The sequence below is a fragment of the Microplitis mediator genome, chromosome 7 (assembly GCF_029852145.1).
Source record: "Microplitis mediator isolate UGA2020A chromosome 7, iyMicMedi2.1, whole genome shotgun sequence".
Classification (NCBI taxonomy): Eukaryota; Metazoa; Arthropoda; class Insecta; order Hymenoptera; family Braconidae; genus Microplitis; species Microplitis mediator.
In genome coordinates, this window is record NC_079975.1 from 16,222,914 (window position 1) to 16,240,033 (window position 17,120).

General features: G+C 34.2%; 1 protein-coding gene across 1 annotated transcript; it reads right to left on the reverse strand.

Annotated features, from left to right (window-relative positions):
• Positions 1 to 784: 784 nt before the first annotated feature.
• Positions 785 to 3,022, reverse strand: LOC130671147 (uncharacterized). Its single transcript, XM_057474869.1, has 2 exons — positions 1,029 to 3,022; positions 785 to 944 (listed from the first exon to the last, which is right to left on the reverse strand). The coding sequence occupies exons 1-2, from the start codon at positions 1,708 to 1,710 to the stop codon at positions 853 to 855; spliced, it is 774 nt and encodes a 257-aa protein (XP_057330852.1). The 5' UTR covers positions 1,711 to 3,022; the 3' UTR covers positions 785 to 852.
• Between the last annotated feature and the right edge of the window lie 14,098 nt (positions 3,023 to 17,120).

Sequence of the window (17,120 nt, forward strand, 5' to 3'; positions counted from 1 at the left end):
TAAAAAAATATGACACAAAAAAAGTGTTTGATTCAGCAGCCAACAACCAGTTATGAAAAGTTTAGGTAATTTTAAAAATACTACTATTTGGGCAGACACTTTTGAAGGGGTTTATATTTGATAAATCCACCCCAAAGTTGATTTTTTTCAAATACCATTTGAAGTGTTTGATTCACGTTGAAATTTTAACAGCGTCTAAATTAAATATAAAAAAAATTAATTACAAAAAGCCAAACACTTTTTCCGGGGTTTAATTGCCGGCAAACATGAAAATAAATATTATTTATAATAGAAAGAGATAGGCTGCGCATGGCGGTAGATGTGAGTGAGAGCGCCGATCACCACCTTTGCTGCGGTCTTTCTCTATGCTCTCATTGGCTGTTGGTCACGTGTCTTGTATAGCTGTACATTTGAAATTAATATTTTGGAGTAGAATTAAATAAATGTATTTATTTAAATAACTTATGTTCAAGCTTTTTATTTCTTTAGATCAAATAGTACAATCAATTAATAATTATGATTTATTTTATTATCCATGATGTTAAATATAATAGTATAATTCTCCGGAACTTTGACAGGAAAAAAACACTGTGCTACATTTTTTAATGTTGCAACATTTAAAAATCTAGCACTGATTGTTTTTTTCTTGTCCAAGTTCCTGAAAATTATACTAATATATTAAGTAATAATGACAAAAAATTGGAATTGAAAGCTTTTCACATTAAAAGAAGGAGATTGTGAGGTTATAATTCAAGATTCCACGATCAGTATGTATGGTAAATATTACTGGTTTATTTTTTTTTTTAATATTTTTTACAAGTAAACTTTATAAAAATGTCTAGAAAAGTATCTTTAATGTTCGTCTTCATCACTACTGTCCTCTGAATCTTCTTCTGACGAATCACTCGAAAATACCTCTTCATTGTAAAAAGTCCTTTCATCATCTAAAAAAAAAAAACCAAACATAATTTACATAATGACATCATATGTGAGAAAAGAAGAAAATACAAAATATAGAAAATACAAACCTTCGTTGTTAGGATTGTTTTCGGTAGTTGAACCAGTTTTTACAGCATCCAAAACGGTTTTCGGTATACAATCACCCTCAAACCATTTAAACTCATATCTGTTATTTTTCAGAGTCCAGCCGTATCTTTCAGGTAACAAAGATGTTGGAGTACTCAGATGAGCGTTTCGCCAAATACTTGTAATGTATTGAGTCCGCAAAAGGTTTTGGTGTAGTTCTGCTTTACACGGTGGTAAATTTGACGCATCATATTTGATCAAATTTTTTCCAAAAGGTTCGTTTATATTTTTTGATTTGTATGTAGAGCAAAACTTTTGGAAACGCGCATTATTAATATTCGTAACGTTCTTGTACCCATACAATTCACAGACAAATTTTTCAAGTGTTGCAAACATTTCATATTGTAATTCAGGGACATCCAACTGTCCAATGTCAGCAAGTGCTTTCTGATAATCCAAATTATTTTTAATAATTTGGAATGGTTTTTTTTTGCCCTTCTTAAGAAATGCAGGGTTGTAATCACATCCCGTGATGGCATAAAATCCGGGTAAACTAGCACGTACTGTCGGCCCTAATTCAATGTGAAGCTGTGTCAGATTTAAAGTTCGTCTTTTATTAGCAGCTCCATACTCCATGCATATATTGATGCCATCACTTTTTAGGTTATCCATATTGCCAAGCATGATGATCAAAACATCAGTATCACATGATTTAATAAGAACATTAGTAGCTGATTCATTTTCCAATTGACAAGCATGATAAACTAATTTGGTATCAGCTTTTTCTTGATTTCCACAATTTAAATCATCATTTATTGTTTATACAATATTATTATCTTTTAGTTTGTATGAATAACAATAATCGTAATTTAAATTGATGACTATCTGACCAATGAAAGGTATCATTTCAGGATCACGCCAATGTTCAATTAAAAAGGTTACTAAAGCTTGTTTAAATTTAATGTTCTTTAATTCTTTGTTGAAATCTGTTGGTCGAACTTGCATAGGTCCATTGATATTGAAATCAATAGTATTTTCTTCATTCCGTAAATTGCGTTCATAATCTTTGATTGACGGAGAGATATATTGATCAAAGATTATGTCAACTCGAAGAGCTTTAGTAGCAGTTAAAACTGACATAATTTTTTTTGATATGTTACCAAACGTTGCGGGTATATCACGTCATGTATGTAAAAGAAAGAAACCATCAACTAATACAACATCGAAGACGTCGAGTATGTTTCCTTGTTGGTGCTGCTTTTCAAAAACTGCCACGATAACTGATTTATTTGTTTTAAAGATTGTCCCATCGAAATAACATAAGGACATTGGGATCGGAATAATAGGAAAACATAAAATTTTTTCGAAATCAACGGAATGGTCCATTGACAAACCTAACATCCTTCCAAACAAATCTCGCTGCATGGTGACTTCTTGAACTTTACCACCGCTTTTGATTTTTTTCTTAACAACTTCTGAAGAAAAATTAAGTATTTTCAATCGTGGTATTGGCTTTTCAAATCTTTCCTCAGATTCAGTACAATCTTGAATAAATTTTTTGCGTAATTCTTCACCCTTCGTATTAACATTCAATAAGAACTGCTCTACTTCACGTAAAGCTGCTCTTCCGTTCGAAATATTGAAGAGTTGCTTTTCATCAAGGTTTGAATCGAAAGGGTTCACAAACTTGGAGAATCCATCGATAAATTTTTTAAGTTGTTCCGTATCTTTTTTTATACGATGATCTTCTAAATCCGCGGTTACGTCTTGACGTTTTCGTAAGCCAGTTGCCTCATAAGTGTATGAAATTTTCGTTGATCTTATTTGATGATTTAAACACCATCGCTGTCGAGCAGAAATTGAGTTAGTAAAGTTAATTATTCCAATTAATCGTTTCGCACTGTCAGCGTTGATTGTTTGTTCGAGTGTAAGATCAATCGGTTGCCTGGAGAATGACTTTTCAGTGCGTTGTATGCCAAAGTATCCTTTTTCCAATTTTTTCATTATTTCAGGATTAGTCGTACCAACATTAACTAAGTTATTGTGATATTTAACTAACCAACAAGCGTAATTCGGTTGATTAAAAGCGAAAAAAAGATTTGTGATCTGCGGCATAATATATTTATACAACGAGAAGTCTCCGGTTCTGATACTGCGACTTAGTGTCAAATAGTTATTAACAAAAAGAATGTACATCATATAGTACTGCGCTGTTTTTCCAAAGTCGCCATTCACGCAAGCTTCCCGATATTTTATGTAAGATTCAATCAATTCTGAGATTTCACGATTGCCAATCAAATCTGAAAATGATGATAGACCGTGGCCAAAGTGCATGAGTTCCGAACGGATATCTTCTCCAATGACCTTGTTTCTCTTGTTAAGAAAAGACCGAAAATTCATTATTTCTAAGCCAAGTGCCATTAAAGGATGCAATTTTTAGCACCTGTTGAAATGTTTACCATCTAAAAATGAATTGACCGATGCAGAAGCTAATAATCCAGTGTCTACAGCAAAATTCATCAATCCACAGCCTACAAACAATTTGCCAACAGCTTCAAAATAGGCAATCATTATGTGGAAAGAACCTAAATGAATGAATAGGTTATCGTACATAGGCTTGTCCGTTGCTTGTATTTGCATCGCAACTTTTGCAATTGCTATATCGTAAGTGACATTCATACATGTTTCCCCTATTTTCGCTGCAATTTTTTGACTTTCTTTCATAGTCTGAACAACTATGTCTTTTCCAGTTGATGAGTCATTTATGGGTGTTAAATAACATATCTTCTGCTGTGTGGAATTAAAATCTTCTATAAACTTGAAATTGAATCCAACCCACATGGGTGTTTTAGGAATCTCCAGCGCATGCGAAAGTATCCATAATACGTCTAATGTTTGAGCTAATTCTAACGTAGTTGGAGCTGATGAACATCCTTCATCAATATTTAAAATTAAAGTCTCAGATATTTTAATTTTTTTATTGTACGGTTCAATAATTGGAGTTATAACCTCAAGCGACCTTCTTCTCTTTCGACCACCTTTTGCCAAAGTCTCACAAGGATCAGAATTCTCAGGAGCTTCATCGACAACTAATGATAATTCTTCATCATATACTGCTGCATCTTTTTCCAAAATACTATCTACGTTTTGGTGAATGATACCAACAGTATCATGAAGAGTATCTTTACCGGACGAAGTATCAACAAATCGATCGAAATTATCGAAAGCAAGACCAGTATATAATCCTTTCATTCTGATGATACCTTCCGGACATGTAGTTGATCGTTGGCTCGCAGCATAAGTTGTTTCTGTTTCCAACTCTTCAGCCACATTATAACTAGAACAATGCCCATATCTGTTGATTATCTCAACGACTTTTCGACTACTCGTTAAACTCTTTAACGTCATGGCTAAAGTTAAATGCTTCTTTGTCTTTATTTTACCGTTTGTGACGTTAAAAATCGCATCTTCAGCCAATGAGCTACTAATTCTATCTGTCTGAATGTGTTTTCTCCGTTTACTACGAGTACCAGCTAGTAATGTTAAATAAAACTCTTTCAATACTTGTGGAATTGAACACTCTCCCTTTAATACATCCGATGTACGTAAATTTTCTGGCAATGGCGTTTTTTCTAAATCAAGAATTTTTTGGCGTAAAATATTCGCAGCATTCTGAACGATGTCTCTCTCCTGTATCAACGAATATTAATATTCGTCAATTTCACGATCCTTAGGCCCTACAATTTTCTTTTGGTGCATTAAAGTTAATTCAAGTAAGTCCCCGTATTTTTTTTTAATTTTTGCTCGAAAAAACTCATTCCTAAATTATTATCAAACTCCTCTCCATTGTCTGCAGCAAATTTCTTTAAGGTATCCGTATAGTATTGGCGTAAAAAAGAGAAAAAGAAACATTTTTTTTGTTTAACAATATTTTCATCAATGAAAAAGCAAACTTCTTGAAAATCTTTATCGCGATATTCTAATTTCTTATGATACTCGGTTTTTAACTTGTTGTCGTACAAACGTAGGAAATTTAGGTATTCAACTCTACAAATACGGTGAGCTTTTAAATCTACTAAGCTTTGTAATTGTTCACATACTGTCGTATTCTCCACAAATTCTTTATATGGTTGAAGAGTGTCAATGAGAGCAATTTTTTCAATTGAGTATAATGGCACGTGCTTCCCTTTTACTTTCCGACGAGCTTTGGTGCAAAAAATACAAACATCAGTTTTTTCTGATGCATTAGGTGCAGCTGTTGCAGGTTCAGAACTAGGGCCCAGACCATCTTGATTTTCCGGCTGATTTCCATTGTCTGTGTGACTAACACTCACTTGAAGTTGAGGTTCTGTTTGCACAATTTCAATTCCTACAAAAATCTGTTCACTTCTTGGAGGATTATCTGAAAAAGAAACACTGTCTCCAAGTTCAGGAACTGCCTGTTCAATTTTCTCGTTTTCGACGACTTGATCACTTCTTCGAGGAATATTTTAAAAAAAGCAATGTAAATTAGAAGTTGCTTCAATTATTCATGCAAACTTGAGATCTATGTTATTAGTAATAAAAGTACATAAATAATTTGAGGGCTGAAAAAAACTTATAAGAAATACCTGATGTAGGAAGAGATTCCAAGGAAATTGCTGACAAATTCTGCTTGTATTGTTTTTTTTAACTTGTAAAATTTGCGTAGCATTGCCGATGATAACTTCCTTTATTAGAAGACACTTCCGATGGTAAAATCACATCACAGTATTTTAATTTGTATTCTTGTCGAATTTTTAATGCGATTCGACATTTATTTAATGTAGTCTCAGTCCATGGATTAATCTCTCCAGCATCTCATTGTTTACATATCACACACGACACACATTCCATTTGTGCACTCAAAATTTGATTCAGAAAAGTACGAAAAATACAATATAACGAATTATATATTTTATTATCAATAATTTTTCAGATTTATAAAGGCATTATTATTAAAAGAAAACTTTAAAACATGTGCTCACAACAACGCCGGTTAACTGAAAATAGGGACTTACTGCATGTACAGCTATGCAAGACACGTGACCAACAGCCAATGAGAGCATAGAGAAAGACCGCAGCAAAGGTGGTGATCGGCGCTCTCACTCACATCTACCGCCATGCGCAGCCTATCTCTTTCTATTATAAATAATATTTATTTTCATGTTTGCCGGCAATTAAACCCCGGAAAAAGTGTTTGGCTTTTTGTAATTAATTTTTTTTATATTTAATTTAGACGCTGTTAAAATTTCAACGTAAATCAAACACTTCAAATGGTATTTGAAAAAAATCAACTTTGGGGTGGATTTATTAAATATAAACCCCTTCAAAAGTGTCTGCCCAAATAGTAGTATTTTTAAAATTACCTAAACTTTTCATAACTGGTTGTTGGATGCTGAATCAAACACTTATTTTGGGTCATATTTTTTTACACTTTTTCAGGATGCGCACTACCTGGTGTTCCGAGGTGGGCCAAGCCAACACAGGTATATTTGCTTCTCCATACAATAGATTTAAAATTTTAAAATTTCAAGGTGCATCATACACTTCATGAAACGTGCGTTACTAGCTCTTGGACTAATACGGGTAAACATGAGTTGTTCCGTGTTCAGTCTCAGTACTCCGACCTTCAATACAACATGCCATACACCCAAATTTTCCGTTAAATTTTTAAAAATTAAGGAAATCTGATTTTGCCAGAGTATTAGCTGTTCCGGAAATCAAAATGCCTTGAGCTCTGATAGGTTCAATGTAGTTTGGCAATGTTATATCAACGCCTTCTGCTAGTTCAGTGAATTGATCTTCAAATTTACTCATAAATAGATTGGGGTTCAGTTTTGAGTTCCCAAACCATAGTCCAAGAAGCAAAGTATTTTCTCTCAATTTCTTTACGTGAAAGGGCGACTCGTTTATCGTTAAAAAAAAGGCGTCATACTAATTTGCGATGATTTAAACACTTGGATGCCATCAGTGTACCAACTAAAAGAAATATTGTTTCGGTTTTGTAAAAATCCATTATCCATCCAATTTTTATAAATAGATCCATCGTATATGTCTACAATAATGTTATTATTTACAACTCTTTGAAAAATATGTTGCAATAATTCAAAAAATCCGTCTCGGTTAAACATTTCTTTTAATTGTATCACAATTGGCATTGTGATAAAATCTGAATTTTTTATATTTTGACAGGATGGACAGTTGTGATCTTGTGATTCTATTTCTCGTTCACATTTCGTACAATGAAAATTTTTATTCATAATTTCATTTTCGTGTTCTAAGTTGAAAAATTTTTTGAATTCAAACAAGCTATTCTTTACTAAATTTTGACTGGGACATTGTAATTGGATGACTTTAATTATATCTTCTACGCAAGTCATAGTGAGATTATGATTAGGTAAGAGAGTTAATATTAACATCATACTTTCTGTGACGTTTATCGAAGCTCCGGTATATAATGGCTCATTTGCTCTCAAATCCACATCGTTCTCGTCGTCGTCGATATTATTATGGTTATTAATATTCATATCAACTCGATTTCTGATATTTTTGATATCTATGTTTTTTTTTTTAATTCACTAGCATGAATGTAGTTTAATTTAAACTAATGATAATTGAATGTATAAGGGATAGGGAGGAAGGGAAAGAAGGGGAGGGAGTACAGGGTAAAAGAGGGGGGAGAGAGATAAGGGGATAAAATAGGGTTTTGGAATGTAGCAGGACTGAAAAATAAGGATAAAGAGTTGTGGACGGGCTTGAAGGAATGGGATGTGATAGTGTTGATAGAGACGTGGTTGGATGGAAAAGGATGGGAGAGCGTGAATGGAAAATATAAGAAAGGGTATAAGTGGGTGGTGCAGGACGCGGTAAAGACCAAAGGAAGGGGGAGAGCGAAAGGAGGGATGGTGTTGGGTGTAAAGGAGGGATTAGAATTAGGAAGACAGGAAAATAATGGGGAAAATGGATGGTTAGGAAGGGAGGTGAAACTAGGGAAGGAATGGTGGTGGATAGTGGGGGTGTATATAAAAGGCAATATAGATAAAAAACTAGAGTTGATAGCGAATTGGATAGAAGGAGAAGAGGAGGAGAGGAAAGTGATAATACGAGGGAATTTTAATGCGAGAACAGGGGAGGAAGGAGGGTTCGCAAGGGAAGTAAATGTTGGAGAAAGGGGAGTGGAACGCAGGTCTGAAGATAAGGTAGAAAATAAGGATGGGAAGAGATTGTGTAGTTTCATAGGGGGAGGAGGGAGCAGAATTTTAAATGGGTGTGTAAAGGGGGACGAGGAGGGAAATTGGACATTCATACGGGAGAGGGGGTGTTCAGTTATAGGTAATATAGTAGTGAGTGAAGTGGTAAAAGAAAGAGTGGACAGAATGAAAGTGCTAGAGAAAGTGGATTCGGACCACTTACCAGTGGTAGTATGGATTAAGGGAGGAGGAGGAGAAAATTTTAGGGATAGAGGTGGAAGGGGTGACAGAGTAAGTAGAGGGGTATGGACGAAGAGCGAGATAGAGTTGTTTAGAGAAAAACTCAGGGGTTGGGAAGGGGGGATAAGGAATTAGAAAATAAATGGGAGATTTTAAGGGGGAAGGTACGGGAGGGTATAGAGGAGACAGAGAAGGCGAGGTGTAAAAGAAGCGCGAATGGATGGTGGGATGAGGAGTGCAAGGTGAAAAAAATGAGGGTCAGGGAGAGTCTAAGGGTAGTAAGGGAGAAGAAAGGGGATGTAGGGAAATACAAGGAAAAGAAGAGAAGATTTAGAAGGTTATGTGAGGAAAAAAAGTGGGCAGAGAGGACAAGATGGAAGGAAGAGATTAAAGCAATAAGGACGGAGGGACAGGTGTGGGTGGTAGCAAATAAGGGAAGGAAAAAAAGAAAGGGAGTGAATGAAAGTATTGAGATGAAAGAATGGGATAGTTACTTCAGAGAGTTGTTAGGGGGGGTAGAGAGTAGACCAGGTGTGGAGGGAGGGGAGGAGGAGAGCATAGAAGATGAGGAGGAAGACATAGCACTTCAGGAGATAAGGGAGGTAGTAAAAGGGCTGAGGGAAAATAAAGCGATGGAGGAGGATGGAATACCAAATGAGGTATGGAAGTATGGGGGAGAGGAGGTAACTGTAGCGATTTGGGAGTTATGTAGAAAGGTATGGAAGGGGGATGGGAGGCCGGAGGATGGGGTAGTGATACCCATAGTAAAGAAAGGGGATGGAAGTAAGGTGGAGGATTACAGGGGGATAACGCTGACGCAAACGGCGTATAAGGTGTATGTAGGGGTGTTGGGAAAGAGATTGAGGGAGGAAGTGGAAAGAGAAGGGCTGCTGCCACTGATTCAGACTGGGTTTAGGAAGGGGATGGGAACAGTGTATAACATCTATGTGTTAAACTATTTGATGAATAGGGAAATAGGGAAGGATAAGAGGAAGATGATGTTACTTTTCGTGGATTTGAAGGCAGCTTTTGACTCGGTGGACAGAAAGAAACTGTTTGAATGTATGTAAAAGAGAGGGGTTCGGAGAGGGTTGGTCAGGAGGTGTGAGACAGTTTTGAAAGAAACGGTAAGTAAAGTTAGAGTGGGTAAAGAGGGTGGGGAGAGGTTTTGGACGGAAAGGGGGGTTAGACAGGGGTGCCCTCTGAGCCCACTATTGTTTATGGTGTTTTTGTCGGACTTGGATAAGGAGTTGGAAAAGGGGAGATGGGGAGGAGTAGAGTTGGGTGGGGGGAGGAAAGGAGTATGTGCTGGCATATGCAGATGATGTGGTGTTGTTGGCAAAGGAAGAAGATGAGATGAGAGGAATGATTAGAACGCTTGAGAGGTACGTAACGGGGAAAGGTTTGGAAGTGAATACGAGGAAGACGAAAATTATGAGGTGTAGGAAGGGTGGGGGAAGGTATAGAAAGGTAAAGTGGAGATGGATGGGGGAAGAGATAGAGGAAGTGAGAAAGTATGTGTACCTAGAGTATGTAGTTAAAGCGAATGGGGACCAGGAGGAGCACGTGAGAGAGAGAGAGAGAGTGAAAAAAGGAGCGAGTATGTTAGGGCAGGTATGGGGAATAGGGTAAAGATAATTTGGAAATGACTAGGGTAGAAGGGTTTGGTTGTTTGATAATTTAGTATGGTCGGTGGTGAGCTATGGAGTAGAGGTGTGGGGATGGAAGAAAAGAGAGGAGGTGGAGAGGTTACAGGAAAGGTTTCTAAGGTGGGTCCTAGGGGTTACAAGGAGAGTGCCGGGTTATATGATTCGAGAGGAATTAAGTAGAGACGGGTTAGCTGTAAGAGCGGGGATGAGGGCGTGGAGGTATGAGAAAAGAATAGAAGAAGGAAAGGGTGGAGTTTTGGTGAGAAGATTTAGGTTAGAAATGAGAAAAAGAATAAGAGCGGGAAAAGGAGTAGGGGGTGGGAAGGGGAAAGAAGAGAATATTATGAGACAAGAGGGTGGGATATGGTGGAGGTAGAGAAGAAGTGGGAAAGGGGGGAAATGATAATGGTGGAGGATAGAAAAAGGGAGTGGGAGGAAATGTGGGAGAAGATAAGGGAAGCAAAGGGAAACCGAGAATGTAAGTATATAATAGGGGTAGGGGTGCCGGGATATCTCAAGAAGGGTTGGAATGAGGAGAGGTGGAGAAGATTAGCAAAGTATAGGCTAGGGGATGGGATGAATGGAGGACTGTACTGGGAGAAGAAGGAGAAAAAGATATGTAGGGTTTGTGGTCTAGATGAGGAAACGTGGGAACAAGTATGGGAGGTCTGTTCAGGGTTTGGGGTGGAAAAAGGATGGCAGGAGATGAAGAAGGAAGTGTTGGGAGAGGAAGGACAAGGGGAAAATTGGTTAATAGAGTTAGAGAAACTGAGTGGAGAGGGGGAAGGGGTAGGTAGAAAAGGAACAGCGGAAACGGAGGTCAGGGAGTGAGTTTATGAATGCAATTAAATAACTTTGCCATAAATCTATTTTAATTGTTTAATTTGAAGTTTTCTTTTAACAACTATAATTTAAAAATCAAGTGGTTAAAAATGTCAATGTTGCATAAACTTCAAAATTATCAGTGCAAATATAAAGATATTTATGTATAATTAAAAACAATTCTATAAAATTTTTTGTATGATTAAATAAAGTATATTTTCCAATTTCTAACAATGTAAATAAAAGTAGATGACTAGATTTAACTTTATTGAAGCACTGATTCGAGCTTATTAAATTAGAAAATTGATTAATATAAAAGTTGAGTTGTAAAATGAACTGAGTTTAACTAATACTTTTCTATTGTATTTTGAAGGTAATGAAGAAAATTTGAGGAAGATGCTTGTCAATACAAACAGTGAAATCATGAAACCATCTAATAAGATATTTACTGCTGAAATTATAAATAAAAAAACACAATTGAAGGAAAATTTGAAATTACAGAACAGCATAAAAATATCTAACAAAAAAAAAAAATTGAAAACAAAATTCTAACCCAAAAGGTTATTGTAAACAAAATTTTTCTATTTAATAATCAGAGTCAGTGTATCAACGAGTGTACATCCACTTTTTGCCTTCTTTGAACCGAGAAAAAGCTTCTCAAGTTCTCAGTTCTTCTATACCAACACCAACTTCTCAACTTAAAACTGCTTATGACCCCGAACAAGTTTCCCAACTTCAGAGTTCTTTTAATCCGGTACAAACTTCTCAACTACAGCCTTACTCTAGTCAAGTACAAACTTCTCAACTTCAGACTTATTCTAGTCAAGAACAAACTTTCCAACTTCAGACTTACTCTGGTCAAGTACAAACTTCTCAACTTCAGACTTACTCTGGTCAAGTACAAACTTCTCAACTTCAGACTTATTCTAGTCAAGAACCAACTTCTCAACTTCAGACTTACTCTAGTCAAATGCCAACTTCTCAACCTCTGTATAGTTTAATGAAGGAAAATAATGATTATTTTCATGTGCAAGCTAGCACTTCTTTTCAACAGATCACTGATCAAGAAGCTGTATATGAGTTTCCATCGACTGATCAAACTATACCCGCTTATCAAGTCATTAATTTGAGGAGCTTCGATGAATCTGCCAGCAAAAATAACAACAAAAATGCATCTAAAATAAAAGAAAATTACGATGGAAGTCTACCCACTCAAACTCATTCTAATATGACAAAATCTAATACAGTACCTAATGAGATGACAAACATGTTTTCTAAATTAATCTCAAAAAAAAGTAATTATAATTTTTAAAGTTTTTATTCATTAACATAATTTAATACTGGTTTAATTACAGTTACATTAGAAACTGTTGAGTTCATGGAAGCTCTTGCAATCCATCTGAGGCATCAGTATAATAAAGAGCAGAAGGCCAACTCAGTAAAGGCAGCTTTTGAAGTAGAATTATTTTTTAAAATTAATTTTATAATAAGAAAAAAAAAATATTTCATAGTCACTAAAGAATTTTAATACATATGAATAGAAGATAAGATAGATAATAAAATCCAAAAAAGTTTGTAGATTATTGAAAGGCTATAGTATGCTATACATACTATAATGGAAAAAATCTATTTCAAAATTTGTGACTAAAAACATAGCAAGAAATTTTTATTTGATTTGCCACACGATCGTCAATTCTTTGGTTATTACTGATAATTAATCACATATACCAAAGTTTTATCGTTCTTGAGCATATATAAAAGAAGTAAACCGTTGTAGTAAACCTATATAGACATTGAATAAAAACATGAATATTTAATAAACAAATACTCGATATTTTGAAATTACTTTTTGACTTAACATGGTGGTTATTAAAAAAAAAATTTAGTTTTTCATAAAATCACCTGAATTATTCTTAATTTTTCGCGTTTCCCATTTCAACATTTATTTACACTTCTTAGTTCCATTGCAATAAAAGTGTTCAAATGCTTTTCTTAACATCCTTTTCTCAAACTATTCCTTTAATATAACTATTAGTTTAAGTAATTCATCTTAATTTATTAATTTTTTTCATATTAACAGATTCCACAGCATTATTTTGAAAATGAAGTTAACAAAGTAAGAAGATACGTTTACAGTAATCTGATGAGATAAAAATGATAAAATTCATAATGAAATACCAACCTTTAGGTTGAAATATCACTAGGATGTTGTTTTTACATAGCTGAAAACATAATTTCAGACATTAAAAAAAGGGCTGGAAACAATTGGCGTGATGTAGTGACGGCAATAATAGATGAAGAATATGGCACGGAGATAAAACATTTCTCGGCCAAAGGACGCTTTTCAAGAAACGGCGAGGAATAAATAAAAATTTATTCAATGGACTCTACTGTAATTTCAATATTTTACTTTATAAATTATGACTTGCATATAGCTTTGCAGTATTCAAATTGTTTTTATAAAAATCTAACCCTTACGTTTAACAATTCAAAATCTTCAAAAAATATTTATATACTTAGATATTTTCCTAGACCAAAAATCACCTATTTGTCTATCTATCTGATGGAGTTTTACTATTACATTTATTTTCACTTTCCTTAAAGTTTTCGGGCTTACCAAGAAATCGACTTTTATCAACTGCTGGATGTTTTTTTTTTTTTTTTTTTTCATTTAAAATGGTAGCATCAGTGACAGAACTATTTACTTTTATACACCAATCGACCGCTTTTTTTTTGCCACTGCATAAAGTATCTTTCAGAACTTACTATTGTCTGATTATCTATAATATCTGAAAAAAAAAACCTGAAAAACATCTGATTCTGCAGACTGTACGCGGAACTTGCCACTTCTTTTGATCTCGAAGTATTTAAAAGTTTACGGAATCGAGCTTAAATATTCAGTTCTTAGTATTTCAATGAGCTCATATATGGATGTAAGGCGTTCTATGACAATTTGTCTCACAATTTCGAAAATTGTGCGCATTTTTTCTAATAGCTATAACTTGGTTAAATTTACTCCAATTTGAATATTTTAGATGCAATTTGTAAACAAAATATAATTAATTATATTTATTAGATTTGGAAAAAGAAATTGATGATTCCGTGACATTATCAAAATTAATTAAAGTCATAAACGATCAGGCCTGTAATGCTCGTAAATCGGGAGATGGGGAGTACAATGAATCCAAAAAAATCGGTATGAGACAGAAACTATATGGCTTGTTACATCTCTTTAAAACTATGCAAATATTAATCGGTCATTTCATGTAGAATCGACCAATTGTTGGAATCGACCATTTTCAAATTTTCTTCAAATTTTTCCTATAATGCCTTGAAATAATCTGAAGACATCCTGAATCAGAGAGTTGTTTTTTTTTTTTTTCAAAGTTTTTAATTTTTCAATTTTAGCTAAATCCATAAATTTTCAAAATGACCTTAGAAATATTTATGGAGAGGTAGCAAAAAGTACCTAAATAACATACAAAAGATTTTTTTCGAACTTTGATGTTTTGCTTCAAGGGTTTTATCCCTTTTGAAAATGTTTGTTTAATGATAAATGAAAAGTTTTGACCGAATTCAGTCAAAATTGAAAGGAGTCGATTCCAAATATTAGTCAATTTGACATAGAATGACCCTAATGTAAAAAATTAAATGAATATTATATGTATTTTAGGTAACAATCAGCGTCGTGAGATCATCTCGGAAGACGAAGATGAAGGCATGGAAAATGAAGATGACGAAGATGGCAAAATAGATAATAAAGACGATAACGATGACGACAGCGACGGAGATGACGTATTGAATAAGCAATGATTTATCATTGTCAAAAAAAAATTCCTGAAATTTTTCGAAAAAAAGTTCTTGAAAAAAAAAAATTTTTTTTCAAAATTTTTTTTGTTCAATTTCTTCCGATAATCAATCTTTTTGATTAAAGAAGTGTTACATTCTGGGATATTACCCCAGAATAATTAAAAATATAAATAAATTTATATTAATAATTTAAATGTTCAGGTTTGACATCATTACGGTATCTATCGACCCCAGGCGTGTCCGTCGTCGATTATAAGTGATTAAGAATTTTTCACTAAATATTTGATTAGGGTTACATAATAAATGGTACACCACATTTACTAAAATTAGGTATCTTTTAATTAATAAAATATTAGGTTGAGTCAGTCAGTCACCGGACCGAGGTCCGGTGACTTAGATGTTCGTCGGCTGACTGCCTGTTCTGTCTCCGCAGATCCAGTACAGAAAATTATAAAATTATAAATTGTCCAACGTCACATCTCAGGTTACCCTAGCGAACGTCGTCGAGGCCTGGGTCTCATGCCTCGTCATGAGTTTAGACTACGGGCCACGACGGTGTTCGCGGAAATCGCTTATCTACTGTAATTACTTTGATGAAGAATTTTTTTTCACCAAAGTTTTATTATATATTATCAAAAGAAATTTTAAAATTTTTATTTAAATATAATTAAAGCCAGAACGTAACACCTCCCGACTTAAGTAAGTCGCGGCGCTTTAATAAAATCGGTGCGACTTCTATTTTTAATAGAGTGACTTTATATAAACCAAAAGTAAAATAAAAATTTTTCCTTCATATAGTAATAAAGTTCTTGGCTTTTGAAATTAAACTTAAACCTGAGACGCAACGTATTACAAATTTACTTAAACTAACAAAATAATTGCAAATTTTCCTTCCGACTTGAGTCATATGTAAATGTTAGTGATAGGATTTTCTCCAATCATTATTATTTTGCCTATCGCAAATGATATTTGTATTGAAATATTTTTTTTTCATATTTCACATTCAAATTTTTTTTTTTCCTTTTTTTTTAAACATATAAATATGAATCTCAGCGTGTATAGCCCAGAGTCTATGCACGTGAAATTACCAATTAGTTAAACGTTGATTGTGCTTGTAAAATCTTCTTTTATTTACCAATAATCTCAAATTATTGGTTATACTTTCAATTTAAAATATATTACCGAAGAATATATTTACCATAGCCATTTTTTTCTTAGAGTTTTATCACTTCGAAGTACTCTTAATGGCGAAAATTAATTCGAGACCGATCATTAAAACGTTTGAAATATTGAAAACATACCAACTGTTGAGAAGCTTAGCTTTTTACATTTTCAACTGGCCGCAAGGGCAGCCTTGACGCGAGACATTACTTTGCCTTCCGCCACTGCGAGAACTATCGCTCGTCAGCCCGGTTATATAAGGCTATTTGGTGTTCAACTTATCTCGAAAAGACCAAATTTTCAAAATGAGTTCCAGACATTATAAGTCTCGGCAACTCGCAAGTCAACGCGCGTGAACTTATCTACATTTTCAACTGGCCACAAGGGCAGCCTTGACGCGAGACATTGTTCAGCTTATCTCGAAAAGACCGAATTTTCAAAATGAGTTCCGGACATTATAAGTCCCGGCAACTCGCGGGTCAACGCGCGTGAATTTAAGTCTACTTATCTATACCAGTGGCATGCCATCAATATTAACAAAACAAATCGGCCATTAATCTCGATTTTAATTAATACAAAAAAAAATTAAATGTTAACGTTTTATAAAATTTTGGAGTTTTGACTCCGTTTTCGATTTTATAAGCACATCAATCAGTTATCTTTCCAGAATTATTGCAATGAGGGAAAGGATAAAGTTTAATTTTACACATTTGTAAAAGTTAATTATTTCCCGAATAAATTTGAAAGAATGAAATATTTTTCAAATTTCCTTTCAACATCATGAGGAGGTTGATTTTGACCACTCTAAAAGCTATGAGTAATCTCCAACAAAACCCCTCAATATTAATATGACTCAAAGATCGGTTCATGGTATTTAGAAATGAATAATTCTCAATATAAATTCATATAAATATACGTCCGTCTTGCGGTCGTTCATAAGTTACTCAATAAGTAACTGCTTAAGTCAAAATTTATAATGATAACGAGGTAACAACCTCCCGACTTAAGTCAGTTAACATCTTTAATAATTTTAGGTATTTATAGAAAAAAAAACAAGTACACATAAATATGTGTTTTGAACACCCTTTCGGTTATCTTATGCTACTACACTGCGTAATTTTTGACAAATATAAATTTTCCTGATAATAACAGGTATTAAAAGTCTTTAAAGATTAATTTATTGTCCTCAAGACAATTTCCT

What these genes read in the sequence shown, in the direction of transcription:
- LOC130671147 (XM_057474869.1), bottom strand. Translation starts at nt 1,710, where the DNA reads ATGCTTGGCAATATGGATAACCTAAAAAGTGATGGCATCAATATATGC. An exon ending in AAACAATCCTAACAACGAAG is followed by an intron (nt 945 to 1,028) that starts GTTTGTATTTTC and finishes TTTTTTTTTTAG; the next exon opens with ATGATGAAAGGACTTTTTAC.